At 36.1% G+C, this 21,233-nt stretch overlaps 1 protein-coding gene across 1 annotated transcript in view; it reads left to right on the top strand.

The window, feature by feature from the left end:
- Positions 1 to 21,233, top strand: part of ADAMTS6 (ADAM metallopeptidase with thrombospondin type 1 motif 6) — a 296,499-nt gene that overhangs the window by 1,796 nt on the left and 273,470 nt on the right. The window contains exons 2-6 of the mRNA XM_047867513.1: positions 529 to 893; positions 10,608 to 10,776; positions 19,551 to 19,762; positions 20,271 to 20,354; positions 20,854 to 20,999. Coding sequence (XP_047723469.1) covers positions 529 to 893; positions 10,608 to 10,776; positions 19,551 to 19,762; positions 20,271 to 20,354; positions 20,854 to 20,999 — 976 coding nt within the window. The remainder of the gene's footprint in view (positions 1 to 528; positions 894 to 10,607; positions 10,777 to 19,550; positions 19,763 to 20,270; positions 20,355 to 20,853; positions 21,000 to 21,233) is intronic.

The raw sequence follows: 21,233 nt of genomic DNA, 5'->3' as shown, positions 1-21,233 counted from the left end.
ATGGCAGTTCCATGTTCAACCTTCTGAGGAGCTTCCAGACTTGTTTTCCAGAGTGGCTTCTGTATTTTCCAACTGATGATTAAAAAAAAAAAAAAAATTCTACAAGGCTGTAGAAATTCAATATTAACTTTTTTGGATAACTTTCACAAACATTTTATCCAGGCTAAATTCTATTCTTTTAAATGTGTGTACTTTTTCACTGTTATTTATTTCAATATAAAATATCTATATTTCCTATAGAATTTAGTTTTTAGAATCCACTAAAAAATAAATAGAAAAAAGAACAATAGTCCTTCAAACTAATTTTAAAATGATGTTATTTTGAGGAATAAATGGAACTTAATTCATCATTAGATTTTAAACTTCATCTTGTTTAATATAACAGTTTTTGTTCATACCTCTCACATATAATGATGCGTAGTTTTGACTGATAGAGTTTTTGTTGTTTATACTGCCACTTCTTTGTTCTGTTAAATTTTCTTTTCTTCCATGTGTTTTTTCTGGATTCTCTGCCTTGTGATTACAAAGAGGAATTCCTGACTTATCTAGAACACTACCAGCTAACTATTCCAATAAGGGTTGATCAAAATGGAGCTTTTCTCAGCTTTACTGTGAAAAATGATAAACACTCCAGGAGAAGACGGAGTATGGACCCTATCGATCCACAGCAGGCAGTATCTAAGTTATTTTTTAAACTTTCAGCCTATGGCAAGCACTTTCACCTAAACTTGACTCTCAACACAGATTTTGTGTCCAAACATTTTACAGTAGAATACTGGGGAAAAGATGGACCCCAGTGGAAACATGATTTTTTAGACAACTGTCATTACACAGGATACTTGCAAGATCAACGTAGTACAACTAAAGTGGCTTTAAGCAACTGTATTGGGTTGGTAAGTAGATGTTATAATTTTTTAGTTTCTGATGGGGAAATAAATTTACAATGTAAATGTCTTTCCTCAGATTAATAATATATAAAGAAATGGTTTAAGTAGAGAAGGTAACAGTCTTATTATTATTATTATTTTTTGTTATTTCTGCTGCCTTTGCTTTTTATAGTCCTTTTGGTAATGTTTGCATTGACCTTTCAAAGTAAGGACAATTTCTAAAACCCTATATTATTTGTAAAATGAATTGAGTACATAGCAGTGTTAGGCTTTATATATAAAACAATTTTTTTGAATAAGAATAAGGTATCCAAAATAAATCTGTTTTGAAACTTTTCATATATTAAAATGACACTTGCTATTAAATATGATAGAAAAATGCTGTTCCTAGTTATCAACACTGCTCTCTGTGTTTGGCATCGACACTAAGTATGCCACTGATAGTTTTAACAGCATGGTGAAATGAACCAATTTGAGATTTAGGAAAAAAAAATCAATTCCATTGTGAGACGTGCTGGCAGAGAGTGATGGGGATATGAAGGGGAGTTAGGACATAGAGGAGATAATGAAGGTCCATGTAAGGACTGTGCCCCTGGGAATACACAGCAAAGAATGAATTTAAACCACATTTTGGAGAGAAAATGCAGAGGATTTGTGTCTTCCTAATGTTTTCTTCCCATACATTAGTATGATTCCTAATAAGACATATAGTACATAGTAGGTATTTAATAATATGTTTAAAAATTGAGACAAAATTGAACTGGGTGTGGGATGAAGGAGTGAAAGTAATTGAAGGTAATTGAAGGTGGCGGAGGCTTCTTTTTTGGGTGACAGGTATATGAATTACACTAGTTAAGAAAGGGAATGCCACTGGAGCACTGGATTGGAGAGGAGTGTGATATAGTAAATGTGAGGAATCGGAAGAAATAGGGTTGAAGATGTCTAAATGACATTTGGGAAGTACAGCTCTGAAATTTAGGAAAGAATTTAATTCTGGAAGCAAGTAATTTGAGAGTCATTAAGTGACTGTGAAATTGTGAAACATGTTGTTTGAGGAGTCAAAAGGGAGGATAAAGTTGAAAATGGAAATTCTGCTACACTTAAGGGGATAGCAGAGTGTTGCCCATGTATTCTTCATCCTTTAGTAAGACTTTCTGTTTCTCATTCTTTTCCCCTCTATTTGTTAATACCTTTTTGCTTTACTTTGCTTCCTATTGAAACTGCATGGCCCATGTTGACTAACTTTGGTTACTGAAGATGTGATCTGCCAGGTTTGTCCACTGAAGTCACTATTTTCTCCTTGGCAACTAATAAGGAATTTCTGAACAGGTACTTTGAGACTATGTAAATATCTTGTTTCTCATCACACTTTTACCCACCAAACTTAGTAACTCACACCTTCATTCTTATTTTACATTATGTTACATTTTAAATCAAATATAATATGTAAACAGGGTTTTTTTTTTTTTTTTTAATCCCACTTTTTAAATAAGCTCCACGCCCGTATGGAGCTTGAACTCACATCCCTGAGATCAAGAGTCAGCATGCTGTATTGACTGATCCAGCCAGGGGCCCCCTCAAAAGCCCTTTTAACCAATTCTGTTTTTATTTTTTGATTAAATTTTTTTTCATCTTTATTAATTTTGAGAGAGAGAGAAAGAGCACACACCTGTGTGTGAGAGGGGAAAGGCAGAGAGAGACCGAGAGAGGAGAGAATCCCAAGTGGACTTCAAGCTGTCAGTGCAGAGCCTGATGCATGGCTCTGTCTCATGACCTGAGCCAAAATCAAGAGCTAGTGCCCCAACTCAGGTGCCCCAACCAATTCTGTTTTTTAATTGTTCTATATAAAATAATATCAATGTAGAGATCATTAGTGTCTTCTAATCATATTTCCTCACCCATTGTTTCATCATTACAATCCTTGCACCATAAAGACAATTCCTAACATTATTGTTTGTCAGTTGTTCAAAATATTGTCACATTTAGTTTTCTTTACATATTTGGGCCATGGCTTTCTTTTCTAGCTTTTATATTTCTAGAGTTTCTAACTACTGTTATTTTGTCTTATTGTTAAAAAAAAATAGTGATTTCTTTACCAAATGATCAATATTATCCATTTTATTAGACCTTGTATCTATTGCTTGGAATATATCCCATTCTTCTTTGGAGGCATTTTTCTCTTGGAATCTACTGGTTTAATTAATTTTTTGAGTTACTGTACGTATCTCATCTTGGGATGCTTCTTTCCTAGTTAGTTCTATGTCTTACTCTTTTTGAGTTTACATCATGATTTTATTGGAGAACATCTTCAAGTAATTACCTCAGAAAATGTGTCTGGGATGTAAAATTTCTGAGTCCATTTGCCTATTTGAAGGTTACTGTTGCTTTTGTGTTTGGTTAATAATTTAGCTGGATGTGGAATTCTAGTTTCAAAAATCATTTTTCTTTGGAACCATGAATGGTGGAATTGGGAAAGGGAAATATGGGGCATCCAATTTATGATATGGCTTTATGTCTTAGGGAAAGATTTAAAGATCTTTAAAAAAATTATCATTGATTCATTTTGGGTGACAGACATCTGCTTCTTGTTCTTTTCTTTTTTTTTTTCCCTAAGAATTTTCCTCAATGAAGGTGATATGTGATATGATCTTCTCTTTATCCTTTCTATTTCAAGAATTTTATTAATGTGGTAAGCTATGGGTCTTGTTTCCTTATCCTTACTTCATATTTAATGGATGCTTTCAATGTAAAGACAGACACTCCTTCAGCTTAGAGAAATTGAAAAAAAAATTTCCTTAGTATTTTTCTTTTCTTGTTTCCTACCCCCTGCATTTTTGTAGTTGGTTCTTTACTTCCCTTGTCCTTCTCTTTTTCCATGTTTTTCTTTTTTGTGCTAAGTTCTATATATGAGATTTATCCAGTTTTGCCTTCTTTTCCTTCAGTTGATTTAAAAATTACAAGCAGTCATGGTTCTAATTTTCAAGAGATTTCCCTTTTTGATTGTTCCTTTCTTTACATTTTATTCTTATTTCTTAGCTATGCCCAGAGTTGTTTTTCTGCATTTTCCATTATTCATTCATCCACACACCAAATATTTATAAGTACCTATCATGTATAATAGACACTATTCTAGGTGCTAGGAGTACGACAGTGAACAAAGGAGAAATCCCTATCATCGCAAAACTTGTGTTCTCTTGGAGAAGATACACAGTCAGATAAGTAGATAAAAATCACAGTATGTTGGATAATGATAAGTTCTCAGGTAGAAAAAATAGTGAGTAAAGACCTAAGGAAAATGAGGAAGGGAAGCTGACATCCAAAGAATAGGATTTCCAGGTGGAAATCTTCAAGTACAAAGATTTGATCTAAGAGTGTTTGGGGGACAGCAAGATTGCCCAGGCTGGAACTCAGTGAAAGAGAGGAAGTGTAATGGAAGATGAGGTTAAAAAGAGAACTGGAGGCCAGATGGTAGGTTTTAGAGGACACAGTCAGGATAAAATCCATGACTCCAAGCTTGAGGCCTGAGCAACTAGAAGAATAAAGCAGCCATCAGTTGAGATGAGAAAGACTCAGGCATTTACTGAGATGGAAAAGCTGTAGGAGGACAAGATTGTGGTGTGATATATATCAATGAGTTCAGTTGGACATGTTAAACGTGAGGTGTTGTATAAGATGGTGGGTATACAAGCCTGGAATTTGGCAGAGAAATGTGAATTATGGAGTTATAAATTTTGGAGTCATCAATATATAGATGGTATTTAAAGCCAGGAGGTTATATGAAATTGCTTGGGGTGGGGGAATAATATAGATAGAATAAAGAAGAAGTTAAAAAAAAAGTGGTTTAAGGAAATGAACCTTTGGACACTCCAGGAGGTTAGGGAGCTCAGAAAGATGTGGAGGAGACCAAAAAGCATAGTGGAGTAAGAAAGTTGAAGGAAAGCCAGGCAAAAATCCTAGAAGCTAAGAGAAGGAAGTCTTTCAAGAGAAAAATGCTGCATTGGATTTATCAATGAGGAGGTTGTTGGTGACCTTGACAAAAGCAGTGCTGAAGTCATAGTGGCATTTAAGGAAAACAGAGAAAAGAGTACATACATAATTATTTTAAAGACTTTAGGAAAAGTAAGAAATGATCAGTGACTACAGGTATGAATGAGTTCAGAGGAGGTTATGTTTTTTTTTTTTTTAATTTTTTTTTTCAACGTTTATTTATTTTTGGGACAGAGAGAGACAGAGCATGAACGGGGGAGGGGCAGAGAGAGAGGGAGACACAGAATCGGAAGCAGGCTCCAGGCTCTGAGCCATCAGCCCAGAGCCCAACGCGGGGCTCGAACTCACAGACCGCGAGATCGTGACCTGGCTGAAGTCGGATGCTTAACCGACTGCGCCACCCAGGCGCCCCTATGTTTTGTTTGATAAAGGTGGGAATGATTATGTGGAGAAAAGGAAAATTTCTCTAGTGATGTCCTTGATAGGTGAGAAGGGATGGAATCATAAATAGAATCACTGTCCTTAGTGATTAGGAGAGTAGACAGTTCATCCATGATAAGAGGAAATAAAATAGATTATATGGACATGAGATGCAGGCAGGTGGGTATTTGTGTTGTAGGACTTTGCAGGAGGTTGTATGTTTAGTGGAATGGAACATGGCAAGATGAGGTATTAGGGGACTAAGAGGTATTAGGGGATTAAGAAAGTATAGAATGTTTATCCAGGTGAGCAGGATACTGAGTGTATTAGAGAAACATAGTATAATTGCCTTGATGCATTAAGAGCACAGTTGAGATTATGGTTATGAATTTAAAGTGAGACTACTCAGCGTCTTGATGTATCTTTCAGTGGGCAAATGAGGCTGCAAGCTTGCAGGCCCAGAGTAGCAAAACTGATCTAATCAGAGTTGTGGTGTAGCCAAATAAATTCTGTGAAGGGAGAAAAGGGCAAGGGAATTGAAGGTGGAACTGAAGATGGATTAAGAGGGAAATGAGGACATTTAGTGGGTGGAGGATAATGAAAAGGTGGTGGGATCATTGGGTTCTGGTGGGTGTAAAAGGACTATCTCTTGGAAGGGAGGTATTAGAGGGACAGTGCTGGAAAGACAGAAGGATGTGATACTTGAAATTGAGATTTGGGCAGGGTTGCAAGTATTGAAAATACTGAATTCTAGGGTTGTACTGTGGGGCCGAATGCCTAAGATAAAGTGAATGACAAGATATTTGTTGAACGGGTTAAGGAATTGAGACAGCAATGGGTGAAGAGACCATCTCTGTCAGTAGCCCTTAACCTGGGGCCCATGAATGGAATTCAAGGGGTTTGTGAACAGGACTGGGGAAAAGTGACATCTTTATCTTTACTAATTCTTCACTGAAGTTTAACATTTCCTTCAATTATGAATATAAGTAACAAACCAATAAAGTAATAGTTCACCTCAATAAAAATTATAGATATTTTCATATCATGTTACAGTTTTTGTAGGTTCTTCAAAGTACTATTTATGTTAATATTACAAAATTATGATAGCCATTAGATCCACTACACATCTTCTTATTTAAAGTCTTACAAAAAGCCATGTGTGTTCCTATAGTACATTTTAAAAATATTTTGATAATGGTATTTTACTACAACTGGTTTTCTTTATAATCCTATATATTTCTTTCTATGCTTACAATTTTATTCTGAGAAGTAACCCCTAGTCTTTACCCCCACTAGACTTCTAAAGTGATCTGGGGCACACACACAGAACTTTTAAGAACTGGTGACTTAAGATACTGAAATCAACGATTATTTCAGGAATGGTATTGCAGAGAGTGATTGATCCAGAAGCTAAAATCTTCAAGAAATGAGGAAGAGTGACTATGGGTCAGTAAGTAGATAACTGCACCTAATGGAGGAAGAAGGTGATGGCATGAGATTGGAAGCTGGTGAGGGGTTTTTTGTTTTAGAGGCGGGAGAGAGCAGGGATTGTTTAGAAATGGCAGTGAATCACAAGGACACTTACCCTAACTCCAAGTCCAGTAGGAGGCAGGTAGGAGAGAAAGCGGAGGATCCACCATTCCAGAGGATTACAGGGAAGAAAGAGTGTCGTTTAGAGAGATTCAGGTGTTTGAGCAAAAAGAAGTGAATATTCACAAATGCAGCTGAGCGTGTTTGAGGAGGCACAGTGGATGTGTTTTAAATGGCAAAAGGGGAGAGTAGGATACGAGATCTGAAAACATGATGCACATAACCATATGGGGACTGGAATCCAGGGGTTGGGTCTTGGGCTTCTTGTAGGGTCTGTGTTGTCAGGGAAAGAGGACATGATGATTTTGATCCTGATGGCCTGAGGCAGACAGTGTAGGGATGAATGGGGATGCTGAGGGAAGTGAGAGCAGGGCTCTTGCTAGGCACGTGCAAATTACTGGGACCTGCACTTAATTCAGGTCCTCCATCTTCTACCCTCAAACACCTTTCTAAGTTCAAAATCATCTTTCCTTTTCTTCCCTCTAGCCACAGTAGCTCTTTGCTATATTCTGTATGCATGCTTATATATTGCCTTTGTGTTCGCCATTCCCACTGTCTGATCTGGTCTTTCATAAGATTGCTCCTTTAATTTTGTTCAGTTTCTGTCCAGATATCACCTTATTAGAGAGGATGTCCCTGACCATCTTAAGCAGTAGGTATACTTCCTTCACTTCTGATTACTCTCTGTCTTCTTACACTGCTTTATTATTTTTTCTTAACATTTAACACTACCTGATTGGTCATTTATCTGGTGAATGAATTCCTTTTGTCTAGCTCCTTCCACCAAAATGTAAGCTCCATGTAAGTTGAATGGTTGCCCCAGTGAGGCAGTAGAGCCTTGTGTTAACAATGTCAGGTCTCGAATCACAGTAGCCATATCCCAGTCATGGCCAATTATTTACTCAATGATCTTATTCTATATACTTCAATTTCCTTATCCATAAAATGAAGACAATTATGACAAAAGTCTCGTAGGGTTGTTTTGAGGTTTAAGTGGAACACACACACACATGCACACACACACACACGTGTGTGTGTATATAAACTGTATATATGTATTTATATAAATGTGTGTGTCCGTATATGTGTGTGTGTGTGTGTGTGTGTGTGTGTGTGTGTGTATGAACTGTGTATTTATAGAGAGAGTAAGAGCAGTATCTGATACATGGTAGGCACTTTAGAATGGTTAGCCATTATTATAATGTTGCTCTCTTATTAGTCACCCTGAAAGGGAAATAAAGATCTGACTGCTTCTGTGGTGGCTACAAAACAAACAAACAAACAAACAAACAAACAAACAAACAAAAAACTGCATCCCCACCACGTAGAATAGTACTTTCCTATGTGATAGGCACTCAGATCATCTTTGGTGAAAGAAAGAAAAAGTAAAGTCAGAAACAACTCTCAGAGGGTAAGGGGATTATACTATAATGGCTAAGAATCCAAGCACCGAAGTCAATTGAATGAGTTGGTTACTTAACTTTGTTCAGTCTCTGTTTCTCATCTGCAAAGTCAAGCTGATAGTAGTACTTACTTCAGAGAACTGTTAAGGTTAAATGAGATAATGAGTATAAACATCTCCCAGAGTACGTAACACAAAATCTCTGGATTTTTTTCCAGAGTCTTTCCATTCTTGAAACTAGAGATTTTGTTTACTTACCAGGCTTCTGACTCTGTTTTTCCCCAGCAACCTGAACTTCTTGTCTGGGACCTTTCAACATCCTTCTGCCCACAGTGTAGCATGATATGATTTTAGTGCTCCACCCTTTCTGGGCAGTACTCTCCAACCCCACTTCCTACACTTCTCTCTTATAAAAACTTCTTAAACATGCCCTCTTTTCTGCAGGAACCATGCTTGCTCAGTTTGCTACCACGCTGTTAATCTTCCTAGTAATGTAATTCATGCTCAGGTATTAGAGTTTGTTAATGGCATATTATGTTAGGCCTGTCAGTATTTGTACTTAATTTAGGGACTAATACACTTAAAGTAAAGCAAACAATGGTGAAAATAACATGAAGTACCTAATCCCTGTTTTTTTGTTTTTTGCATTCCTTAGCGCATTTCGTGGGTGCCTGCCAACTTCATCTATAAATTAGAGCAGTTCTGATTATGTCTTATCTTTCTTTCCAAGCATGTGGTACTTAACATGAATTTCCCTAAACACAATCATAGAGGTTTAGATTCAAAGGAACCTTAGAGATTATCTGGACCAGAGATTTCCAGCTTTTTTCTTTTTAAAACAGCAAACCCCTCTCCTCAAATGAAATGTTATGTGGAAACATACTATATAGATTAATAAAAGCACAGCCAATTGCTGAGCCCAGGAATCCAAGCCCTATAGGTCTCCCTTTGTTGTCTGGGGCAATCCCCTGAGGGCACTTTCCTGAAACCCTTAGGGCTCCCCAGAGTGCTGTTTTAAAACCACTAATTTATACCAACCCTTTCATTTTTCCAGCCAAGGAAATACACCCAGAGAGTTTGTGTTTTATCCAGTGTTACAGGATAAATTAGTTGGATTAAGAGCAGTCTTCACATGTGCCATGTTTAAGAAAACACTATTGGACCATTATGGAAGGTTTTATTTCTAATGCAGATAACTTTTTCTATCTCATTTCTTTTAATCAGCCAACTTTTATTTGGTGTTCATACTACATAGGAGATACTTTCTATGACTGTAACTGATATAAAGAATTATATCAGTGAGACACAACCCCTGCCTTCAAAAAGCAAATAGTACATTTGGGAAGATAAAATATGCAGTAGAAATGTTATACCAAATTTAAATATAGCTTCAATACTTGAAATGTAGCAAGGAAGTGTGGAATTAATTATAAAGAATGATACCAATAATAAGCTCTTTTGGAGCTCAGAAGTGGGTGCTGCTACTTCATTTGGAGTAGAGAAAGTTTTAAAAAGGAGCTGTGGTTGAGCTCTGTACTTGGCTACATAAATAGGTGTAAGGAGTATGTCATATGAACAAGAGCAAAGCTTTTGTGAATTGCAGCTCCTACATTTATCTCTATATAATGCTGGGGAGGTTCTTAACCTCTGAGCCTGTTACTTGGTCTGCAAAATGGGGATATATCGGATGTATATCAGTTAAGTACATATTAAGTGGTGTAACATAAATCTTAAAATGTCAGTAGTTTATCACAATAGAGATTAATTTTTCCCCTATATTGGTGTTTATGTTGGACAGCTTTCCATGAAGTCACTCAGTGACCCAGATTGCTTCTCTTTCAGCGTCTGCCTTCTGTGGGTAGTTTTTCAGAAAGAGTAGAGAATTCTCCGGGGGAAGGTTTTCACGGGCTGGGCTTAAAAGTGGTGTATAGTATCTGCCTGTTTTCCATTGACCAAAACTTGAACGGAGCTATACCTGAACACAGAAGATGTGGTGCACAATTTGGAAAGGAAACAAGTTTTAGTGAACACAAAGAGGTCTTTGCTTCATCAAAGAGTTTTGGGGAAGATTGGAGGAAATATATGTGTCATGTTTAGTACAAGGCATGGGAGCATGTAGAAGAATTTAAATGTCCTTTTTAAAGTATAGGTAAATTTATAGAAGGTCTTGCTAGGTACAGATAATCCACTAAATTTCTATTAACATGCATTGTAACTTCTTTTCGGAGAGATATCAACTTATTTTTGACTCTTGTTAATAAATGATAATTAATATTTAAAATGATCCTTCCTGGTAAATTCTTTGTTTCTTTTTCTTTTAGCATGGTGTAATTGCCACAGAAGATGAAGAATATTTTATTGAACCATTAAAGAATACCACAGAGGATTCCAAACATTTTAGTTATGAAAATGGCCATCCTCATGTTATTTACAAAAAGTCTACCCTCCAGCAACGACATCTGTATGATCACTCTCATTGTGGGGTTTCAGGTGAGTGAGTGTGTGGTTTTTTACAAAGTCTATTGTATTGTATTGCCACTCTCTTTCTTCTGACACTATGGTAAGTGAGGTTAATAATAAGTGTAAATAGGAATTTGGGCAATTAGAATGATAATGCCCAGAATTCTTTTAGAAGATGTCACCTATCCAAATGCCATAGGATTTCACTCATATTTGGAATTCTCTCTTTCCATCTCTCTCTGCCCCTACCCCACTTGCACTCACACGCACTCTCTCTTGCTCTCTCTCTCTCAAATTAAATAAATAAACATTAAAAAAATAAATAAATAAAATTGAAGAAATGTCTTAAAAGAAAAAAAAGAAACATACAGCAGGGACATTAGTGGTCAAAAAAGGCTTCATGGAGGAAGTGACTTCTTTTTTAAAAATTTTTTTAATCTACATCCAAATTAGCATAGGGTGCAACAATGATTTCAGGAATAGATTCCTTAATGCTCCTTACCCATTTAGCCCATCCCCCCTCCCATAACCCCTCCAGTAACCCTCTGTTCTCCATATTTAAGAGTTTCTTATGTTTTGTCCCCCTCCCTATTTTTATATTATTTTTGCTTCCCTTCCCTTGTGTTCATCTGTTCTGTGTTTTAAAGTCCTCATATGAGTGAAGTCATATGATATTTGTCTTGGACTAATTTCATTTAGCATAAGCAAAATTGCATCCATGTAGTTGCAAATGGCAAAATTTCATTCGTTTTGATTGCTGAGCAATACTCCATTGTATATATATACCACATCTTTATCCATTCATCCATCAATGGACATTTGGGCTCTTTCCATATTTTGGCTATTGTTGATAATGCTGCTCTAAACATTGGGGTGCATGTGTCCCTTCCAAACAGCATACCTGTATCCCTTGGGTAGATAACTAGTAGTGCAATTGCTGGGTTGTAGGGCAGTTCTATTTTTAATTTTGGGGGGAACCTCCATACTCTTTTCCAGAGTGGCTGCACCAGTTTGCATTCCCACCAGCAGTGCAAAAGAGATCCTCTTTCTCCGCATCCTCACCAACATCTGTTGTTGCCTGAGTGGTTAATGTTAGCCATCTGACAGGTGTGAGGTGGTATATCTCATTGTGGTTTTGATTTGTATTTCCCAGATGATGAGTGATGTTGAGCATTTTTTCATGTGTCGGTTGGCCATCTGGATGTCTCCTTTGGAGAAGTGTCTTTTCATGTCTTTTGCCCATTTCTTCCCTGGATTATTTGTTTTTAGGGTGTTGAGTTTGATAAGTTCTTTATAGATTTTGGATACTAACACTTTATCTGCTGTGTCATTTGCATATATCTTCTCCCGTTTTGTTGGTTGCCTTTTAGTTTTGCTAATTGTTATCTTCACTGTACAGAAGCTTTTTATTTTGATGAGGTCCCAGTAGTTCATTTTTGCTTTTGTTTCCCTTGCCTTCGGAGACATGTTGAGTAAGAAGTTGCTGTGGCTGAGGTCAAAGAGGTTTTTGCCTGCTTTCTCCTTGAGGATTTTGATAGCTTCCTGTCTTACATTTAGGTCTTTCATCTATTTTGAGTTTATTTTTGTGTATGGTGTAAGAAAGTGGTCCAGGTTCATTCTTCTGCATGTCGCTGTCCAGTTTTCCCAGCACCACTTGCTGAATAGACTGTCTTTATTCCATTGGATATTTTTTCCTGCTTTGTCAAAGATTAGTTGGCCATACGTTTGTGGGTCCATTTCTGGGTTTTCTATTCTGTTCCATTGATCTGAGTGCCTGTTTTTGTGCCAGGAAGTGAATTCTAAGCTGGGGCCTGAGGGAGAAAGAAGGTAGCTGTGCACAAGTGGAAGAAATGTGGGTAAAGTGTTCCACATAGAGGAAATAGCGTTTACAAAGTTTCTGAACCAAAAGAGAGAATGTCACATTGCAGTCATTACCAGTTCCTATAACAGGATACATATTAGAATGTGGGCTGCAGGGATAGGAGTGAATTTCACACTGGGTGAGAAGTGGCAGTGAGAGATGACACTGAAGTGACAAGGAGGGCCCAGACACAAAGGGCTTGTAAACCATGTTAAGGAGTTTGTTTATCTTAAGTGTGCTGGAAACCCATTGAAAGGTGTTAAGCAATAGGAATCACATGATCAGATTTGGGTGTTAGAAATATTATCCTGGCAGTCCTATAGAGACTGAATAAGAGAAGAGCAAGACTAGAGGTAAGGAGTTAGGAGGCTCTTTAGTCTAAAGATTAGAAAACTTAACAAAATAGAGGATATTTTGGCTTGGCATGATAGAAAGAATATGGTTTACTTTAGCTTTGGACAAACTACCCAGCCTGTCTGAGTACTTCTTTCAGCACACATTAATCACTCACATGTAATTTTGCTATCATTATTATTGAGATGACTGTTTCTGGCATTTAAAGAACTTTTGTATTAAAAAAAAGATTAGGAGTGCCTGGCTGGCTCAGTCAGTGGAGCGTGCAACTCTTGATTTCAGGGTTGTGAGTTCAAGCCCCATGCTGGGTGTAGAGATTACTTAAAATCTTAAAAAAAAAAAAAAAAAAAAAAAAAGAAGATTAGATTTGTTCTGTGTAGTTCTAGTAGCTAAAACCAGAGGTAGAGTATTTCAGAAGCAGGTTTTAGCTTAATACAAAGAAAAGTTCACCAACAAATGATTTTAGGAAAAAATGGTATAGGTTCAACAAGTAGATTTATAGAAAATAGAATGGGTTATCTTATGAATTAGTGGGTGCGTCACTCTTTAGTTTATATCCATATGCTTCTTGGGCTCCTTCTGCTTCAAATATAAGTGCTCTTTGGAGTTCTTTCTTCAGCTGACTGTTCTCTTTTTGCATATTCTCTTCATGAGTAATCTCTGGAAGGTCCTTCTTGATGAAGAATAATTGGTACTAGAAAAAGGCGACTTAAAGTGAATCCACTTAAGACATGAAATAAAATTTCATAGGAAACAGTGAAAGAATATTCATTGAGTAATGAAACTAAATATTATGGAAATAGTTTAGTTTTTCTTAAATTTAGCAAAATTTAGGCTATAATTACAACTATATATACATTCTTGAAAAACTAGGATTAAAATATTTATTTGTTTATTGTGAAACAGTTATCTCATCACTTTTGCTGTAATATGACATCCTTCACTTCATGATCTTAAAGATCACTTTTTGCAAAAATACTTAATGATTTCATAATATTCTGAAAAATATCTTTTGACCCTTAGATATTCAAGTTATCCTCTTTTGAAGTGCCTATCTTATTATTCACTGGCCTTACTGGCGCAGATCCTTCTTTTTCTAAAGTTTAAGCACGAGTCAAATAGTGCAGCAAATCCACTGTTAGTGCCATCATAAAATTCTGCCCTTTTTGGGGAAGATTTTCTTTTTCCACAGTCTCTCCCCCTAGATTACTGTGTTATTAGTGGAAAATAAAGCAGGCCAATGAGATATTCTTGAGTAACTAAAAAATCTTGAGTGGATTACTGTGACTATTTCCTAACTTTTAATCTATTCACCAGTCATTTCTGTTACCTTTAACACCAGTCCATTTAGTTCAGACCCCTGTTATCTCTTGCCTATACCACTATAATGACTTCCTAACTGGTCTTTCTGTCTTCAGGTTTGTTGTTCTGTCTTTAGTGTGTTTTCTCTTAAATCTAGTTTAATTATACACCTTCAAACACTTCACTGGCTTCCCATGAGTGGAAAACATTATAGTAGTTCCATAGGAATATCACTAGAAAAGGTATTTTGTGTTTAATGAGTTTGAGATAGGTCTGGTGAAGAACTACTGATCTTGGGGTGCCTGGGTGGCTCAGTCAGTTAAGTGGCCAACTTTGGCTCAGGTCATGATCTTACAGCTCATGAGTTCGAGTCCCGCATCTGGCTCTGTGCTGACAGCTTGGAGCCTGGAGCTTTCTTTGGATTCTTTGATTTTGTCTCTTCCCCTACCCTACTTGTGCTGTCTCTCTCTCTCTCTCTCTTTCAAAAATAAATAAACATTAAAAAAATTTTTTTTAAATAAAAAAAAAGAACTACTGATCTTAATTCTGATACTATTTTGACAGCATAATTCAAATGACATGTGCATTTATGAGTATTAATTGCCAATTAACTGGTTATTGGGAACTCAATTTTATATCAAAATATAAGTTGGAAAAACCATTTTGAAAGTGGGTATATTCAGATATAAAGTTTCCCATTCTAATTAGATTATGCTATTAATTTTTTTAAAATTATGAAAAATACCTGTTTTTTGTAGAAAATTTAGTAAGTATGTGATAAAAAGAAAAACAAGGAAGTGAAAGTTGCTCCTTTACCATTACCCAGGTATAACTGAATGCTCCTATTATCCATTGTTACAGATATTGTTATGTCTCTGTACCTGCATGATTTACTTATGTATTTATTAGATAAATATTCATTTAGCATGTATGTGTCAGGCTAGATATTGGATATGCAACAATAAATAAAACAGGAAAAGTTTCTGCTCCCATGAAGCTTGTATTCTAGTAAAGAGAGACAGTTAACTAAAAAAATCAATCAAGGAAACAAATACATAGCCAAGTACCAAGAAGTAATAGTGCTTTTAGTGAAAAATAAAGCAGGTCAGTGCATTAATTGTGAATGACTATGCATTTAAACATATTTTGAGATTGATTAAAAATATAAGATCTTATATTAGGTGGCAAAGAGATCCATGTGTTTGGTTTTGGGGAAAAGTTATTTATTGTATATGTTTATGGAGGAATATTTTCTTTAACATTCTATATTCTATGCAAAATTAAATTGAGCAAAGCATATGTAATGAGTATCATTTGAATATCTACAAATCTTTGTTATGAAATAAAATTAAGTCAATTGCATATCCTATATTAGACTAAAAAAGATATATTAGTACAGATGATTAAACTTAACATTAAACAATTGACAATTACAGAATATAGATACTTGTTTGTAATGATCTAATCATGCTGGATTGATTTAATTTTTAAAATGAAACCAGAGGAGTGCTGAGGCCTAGGGGCACTTGTACCCCAATGTTTACAGCAGCACTTTCAATAATAGCCAAATTATGGAAAGAGCCTAAATGCCCATCAACTGACAAATGGATAAAGAAGATGTGCTGGACTTGTAGAGTCGGCTTGGGATTCTCTCTTTCTCCCTCTCTCTCTGTGGCCCTGTCCCATTTGCACATGCTCTCTATCAAAATAAATAAATAAACTTAAAAAAAAAAGAATGTCCATTAAAGACATTATATATACATTTATCTGATGGAGTGATAAGCAAACTAACAATGTAAGTCTGAAATTTATGAAAATGATGATAACAGTAGCTACCTTATACTGAATGCTATTTAATGAGAAACAGCGTTGCTGTGTTTATTTTGCCCAATAATGTCTAATTCTTTTCATAGTACTTGAAATAAATATAAGGAGAAATTGGATGGATCAGAGAAGTGAAAATGACAAAATAATGGAAATTAAATCCTATATTTAGACATTTAGGCTGTCCATCCAGAGAAAGGGAAAACAAGGCATGATTTGAATACATGAGTGGTTTTAGGATCATGGAAGACTGAGCAAAAGAAATTGGAATTATGTTAATGCAGAAAGGATTTTGACCATTTCAGCACAATATTACTATAAACTCAGTGGCTTAAGCAATATGTTTTTATTATCTCACAGTTTCTGTGGACCACAAATTGTACATGAATGAATTATCAACTTAGCCTTAGCCAGGACTGGGTTCTCATCTGGTCTTGACTGGGGAGGAATTCCCACATTTATTGGCAGCATTCAGTTCCTTGCTACTATAAGACTGAAAACTTTCGTTTGGGGCTGGTTGTCTGCTAGAGGCTGTCTGTAGTTCCTTGCCATGTATAGTTCTCTAACTTGATTGCTTGCTTCCTCTAAGCCAGCAAGGGAAGGACTCTAGGAAGAAAAATGCTACAGTATTATGTAACATAATTATGTACTCATTGATATATAATAATGTACATCGCATTATCTTTGCTGTATTATACTGTTTAGAAGCAAGTCACAGGTCCCATCCACACTAAAGGGGAAGAGATCACACAAAGTGTAAACAATAAGAAGTCTTGGTGGCCACCTTGAGTCTTTCTAGAATAGGGGAATACTTATTGGTTATCTGGAAGTTATACTTTTTTTCATGTTTGTTGATTAATTTGGGGGGGGAGAGAGAGAAAGCGAGCATGTGTGTGATTGGGGGAAGGTCAGAAAGAGAGGGAGAGAGAGAGAATTCTAAGAGGCTCTGTGCCATCAGCATGGAGCCCAATGCAGGGCTTGAACTCACTGTGAGTGAGATCATGACCTGAGCCAAAATCAGGAGTCAGAAACTTAACCGACTGAGCCACCCAGGTGCCCCTGGAAGTTATACTTTTGATGTTTGTTTCTTTTGGAGAGAGAGAGATACAGAATGCACGCTGGGGAAGGCCAGAGAGAGAGGGAGACACAAAATCTGAAGCGGGCTCCAGGCTCTGAGCTGTTAGCACAGAGCCCGATGCAGGGCTCGAACTCATGAACCTTGAGATCACGACCTGAGCCGAAGTCAGACACTTAACCAACTGAGCCACCCAGGTGCCCCCTGGAAGTTATACTTTTGAAATAAGAAATACTATGTCTCTGCCTCTCTGGACCTTTAGGAATAAAAATACTTAATTTATATGAGTTTCAAAAATATTTTACTGATACTTTTCATAGTCATTTCCATCTCTTATTGCTTAAAACTTATATCAAAGTAATTTATAAAAGGCAAAGGCTAAAGAAATTAGAAAAATAATAGAGAATACTGCCAATTTCTGTCAAGCGTATTATATAAATTAATCTGATTTTCCTCACTAAGTTTTTCAATAAGTAGAGGTTAGAAAGACTTCTTATTCAACATACAGATATGAAAGTGAAGTATGCAGAGGACCTGTACCTTTTCAAGTTTATTAAATAAAGATGAATATAAATCGGTCATGTGTTTACAGATGCCATCGTACTAAAAGGTTGCCTGTGTAGTGAAGGACCAAATGTCTAGAAAATAAAGGATTAAACTGTAATCCACAGTAAAATGTAGTTTAAAGCAAGTTATGCTGGAACCATAATCTTTCAACACTCATTCTAACACCGTTTACCTCTAGGTTTTAGAAGAGGAAAACTTTGGGTTCTCTGTCAGTGCACCCACTGTACACCACAAAATTAAATAAAAAAAAAATTCAGTCTTTTCGAATTGAGATTTCTAGGTATGCCTGTATGGCTCAGTTAATTTAAGCAACCCACTCTTTATTTCGGCTCAGGTCATGATCTCGTGGTTCATGAGATCAAGCCCTGAGTGGGGCTCTGCACTGACAATATGGAGCCTGCTTATGATTCTTTCTTTCTCTCTCGCTGCCCCTCCCTCAATTATGCTCCCTTCCCGTCTCTCAAAATAAATATATAAACCTTAAAAAAGTATTGAGATTTATAGGGCAGAATTCCTCTAATTAAGAGAGTTTAAACGTCAAAAAATATATATATTTAAAAAAAAAAAAAAGGGGCGCCTGGGTGGCTCAGTCAGTTAAGTGTCTGACCTCGGCTCAGGTCATGATCTCACGGTTGGTGAGTTCAAGCCCTGCATTGGGCTCTGTGCTGACAGCTCAGAGCCTGGAGCCTGCTTTGGATTCTTTGTCTCCCTCTCTGTCTGCTCCTGTCCTGTTCACACTCTGTCTCTGTCTCTCAAAAAGTGAATAAATGTTTTAAAAATATATATTTAAAAAAGAAAGTTTAATAAAAGCATCCTACTTTAAAATAAATACTGTGAAGGAATAGGATTTTGTGGGGAGTCTGACTGGCTCTGTTCGTAGAACATGTGACTCTTGATCTTGGGGTGGTGAGTTCAAGCCCCACATTGGGTGTAGAGATTACTTAAAGGCATAGGGGCACCTGGGTGGCTCAGTCGTTTAAGAGGCCGACTTCCACTCAGGTCATGATCTTGCAGTCTGGTCCATGAGTTCGAGCCCACGTTGGGCTCTGTGCTGACAGCTCAGAGCCTGGAGCCTGCTTTGGATTCTGTGTATCCCCCTCTCTCTGCCCCTCCACTACTTGTGCTCTGTCTCACTCTGTCAAAAATAAATAAATGTTAAAAAAATTTTTTTAAAGGGAATAGATTTTTGCAGTGTTAATGTTCTTCATCAGAACTATTTTAGAGGGGCTGCTGGGTGGCTCAGTCAGTTGAACATAGGACTTTGGCCTAGGTCCTGATATCACTGTTCCTGAGTTCAAGCCCCATGTTGGGCTCTGTGCTGACAGCTCAGAGCCTGGACCCTGTTTCAGATTCTGTGTCTCCCTGTCTCTCTGCCCCTACCTCACTTGTGCCGTCTCTTTCTCTCAAAAAGAAAAAAAAAAAGAAAAAGTATTTGAGAGTGTTTAGATAGTTAATGCTCTAGTTGTTTTTAGAAAAAATAACTGTATAAAGTACATATTCTATATTTAAAAGTATTATAATCACTGAAATAATATGAAATGATTATTTAAAAAAATTTTTATTCTGTAATTCATTGGGCTTATTTTGTTTTGTTTTTATGAGCAGCAATATGTTATTAATGTTTACTTTTTCAGATAAAATTATTGTTTTGATACTTGTAAAAGGTTTAGTTTTCTCACTGCCGCATTTCCTCATCCCTTCTCCTCACTATGAAAAGTCTTACTGCTTTAGATAGTTTATGAGAAGCATGTCTATATGAAAGATCTAAAAATAAGTAAGTTTAATTAGTGAACCTATCTGAATTAATTATTTTTATTGTAGACCTCATAAGAAGTGGCAAACCCTGGTGGCTGAATGACACATCTACTTTTCCTTCTTCACTACCAATTAATGGCACGCATATCCGCCACAGACAGAAGAGATCAGTAAGCATTGAGCGGTTTGTGGAGACATTGGTAGTGGCAGACAAAATGATGGTGGGCTACCATGGCCGCAAAGACATTGAACATTACATTTTGAGTGTGATGAATATTGTAAGTTTGATGCCTCTATATAATATTTTAACTTAATAATGTGTGGTTTTGACTAAGGTCATGGATTTTTAATGTGAATTGATGATTTTAAAAATTTACTTGTCTGAAATGAGAAAAAAAATGATATATTAATGTTTCAATTCCATAGGAAATAAATGTAAAGGTGACTTTATTGTTCATTTTCAGATAATATGACAGTTTGAATGGGTTGTACTAAATCTTGTTTAAGAGGTTTTATTTGACTTGCAATATCAGCTCACCCTCTTAATTACTATTTGTAGTTCAGTTTTAGGAGAAAATGTTTCTTGAGGTAGATTTGTATAACAAATCTTTTATGGAGGCATCTTGGGGGTAGAGTTCTAAGTGATATGAGATCAAATAATACCTTTTTATATACACAGTGGTTAAATTTATGAACAATTATTTTACCATTCTTTAAAAAAATATTAAACAATCACCCTATGATTTTTGTCTGACTTTGTGTCTTTTCTTATTTTCTGGAGGTCAGGTTGCCAAACTTTACCGTGATTCCAGCCTAGGAAACGTTGTGAATATTATAGTGGCCCGGTTAATTGTTCTTACAGAAGATCAGGTAAGAATGAGTTAGTTTAGAAATCTGAAACTCTTAACAGACAAGCTATAGAATTATGTATTACAAAATAAAATATCTTATTATTGGAAGTTCTAGGAAGTTCTAGTTGAATATGATTTTCACTCCTAAGCATTTAATATTTTAAGCAAATTTTAAATATTTTATAAGAATATACCTCTTATGTCATGTTAGAACTATATATATGTATATTAGCTATGTGTTTCAGTAGAAAGATGAGTATTGGCATGGCAGATCTTATAATAGTGGTTTTGGTTGCTGATGATCACATATATTCACATTATCATTAAAGCTGACACTAGAAAGAATGTTCAATAGTACACTAAACTCTAGGTCAGATATTACAGAAATAAAAATTGGCAAGAGATTATTCCTAGAAACCACTGCTTCTAATTATAGTCCCACTTTAGTCTTCAGAAGTTTTAACAACTGACCTTAGTAATTTGTTTGGAACATTTCTGGTATGCATGTTGTATTGCAGCCAAACTTGGAGATAAACCACCATGCAGACAAGTCCCTCGATAGCTTCTGTAAATGGCAGAAATCCATTCTCTCCCACCAAAGTGATGGAAACACCATTCCAGAAAATGGGATTGCCCACCACGATAATGCTGTTCTTATTACTAGGTATGGCTTGTTGCAAATATTTTACCTCTGATTGTTGTGTTTAATATTTTAACTATATTTGGTTCTATCTAAAGCCTCATTCAGGTAATAAGTATGTTGAAAGCAAGATGTTAATTTGTTATTCACCAGTGAGACAATATATTACCCTATTATTGTGTTTGCATCAAATGAATCAGATAAGAAAAAAGAACAGATTTAGAGTTGACTTAGAAATTTAATAAACATCTTTCCTTC

Source organism: Prionailurus viverrinus, chromosome A1 (genome assembly GCF_022837055.1).
Source record: "Prionailurus viverrinus isolate Anna chromosome A1, UM_Priviv_1.0, whole genome shotgun sequence".
Lineage (NCBI taxonomy): Eukaryota > Metazoa > Chordata > Mammalia > Carnivora > Felidae > Prionailurus > Prionailurus viverrinus.
The sequence above is the reverse complement of the archived record's forward strand: the minus strand, read 5'-3'. Positions and strand labels throughout refer to the sequence as shown.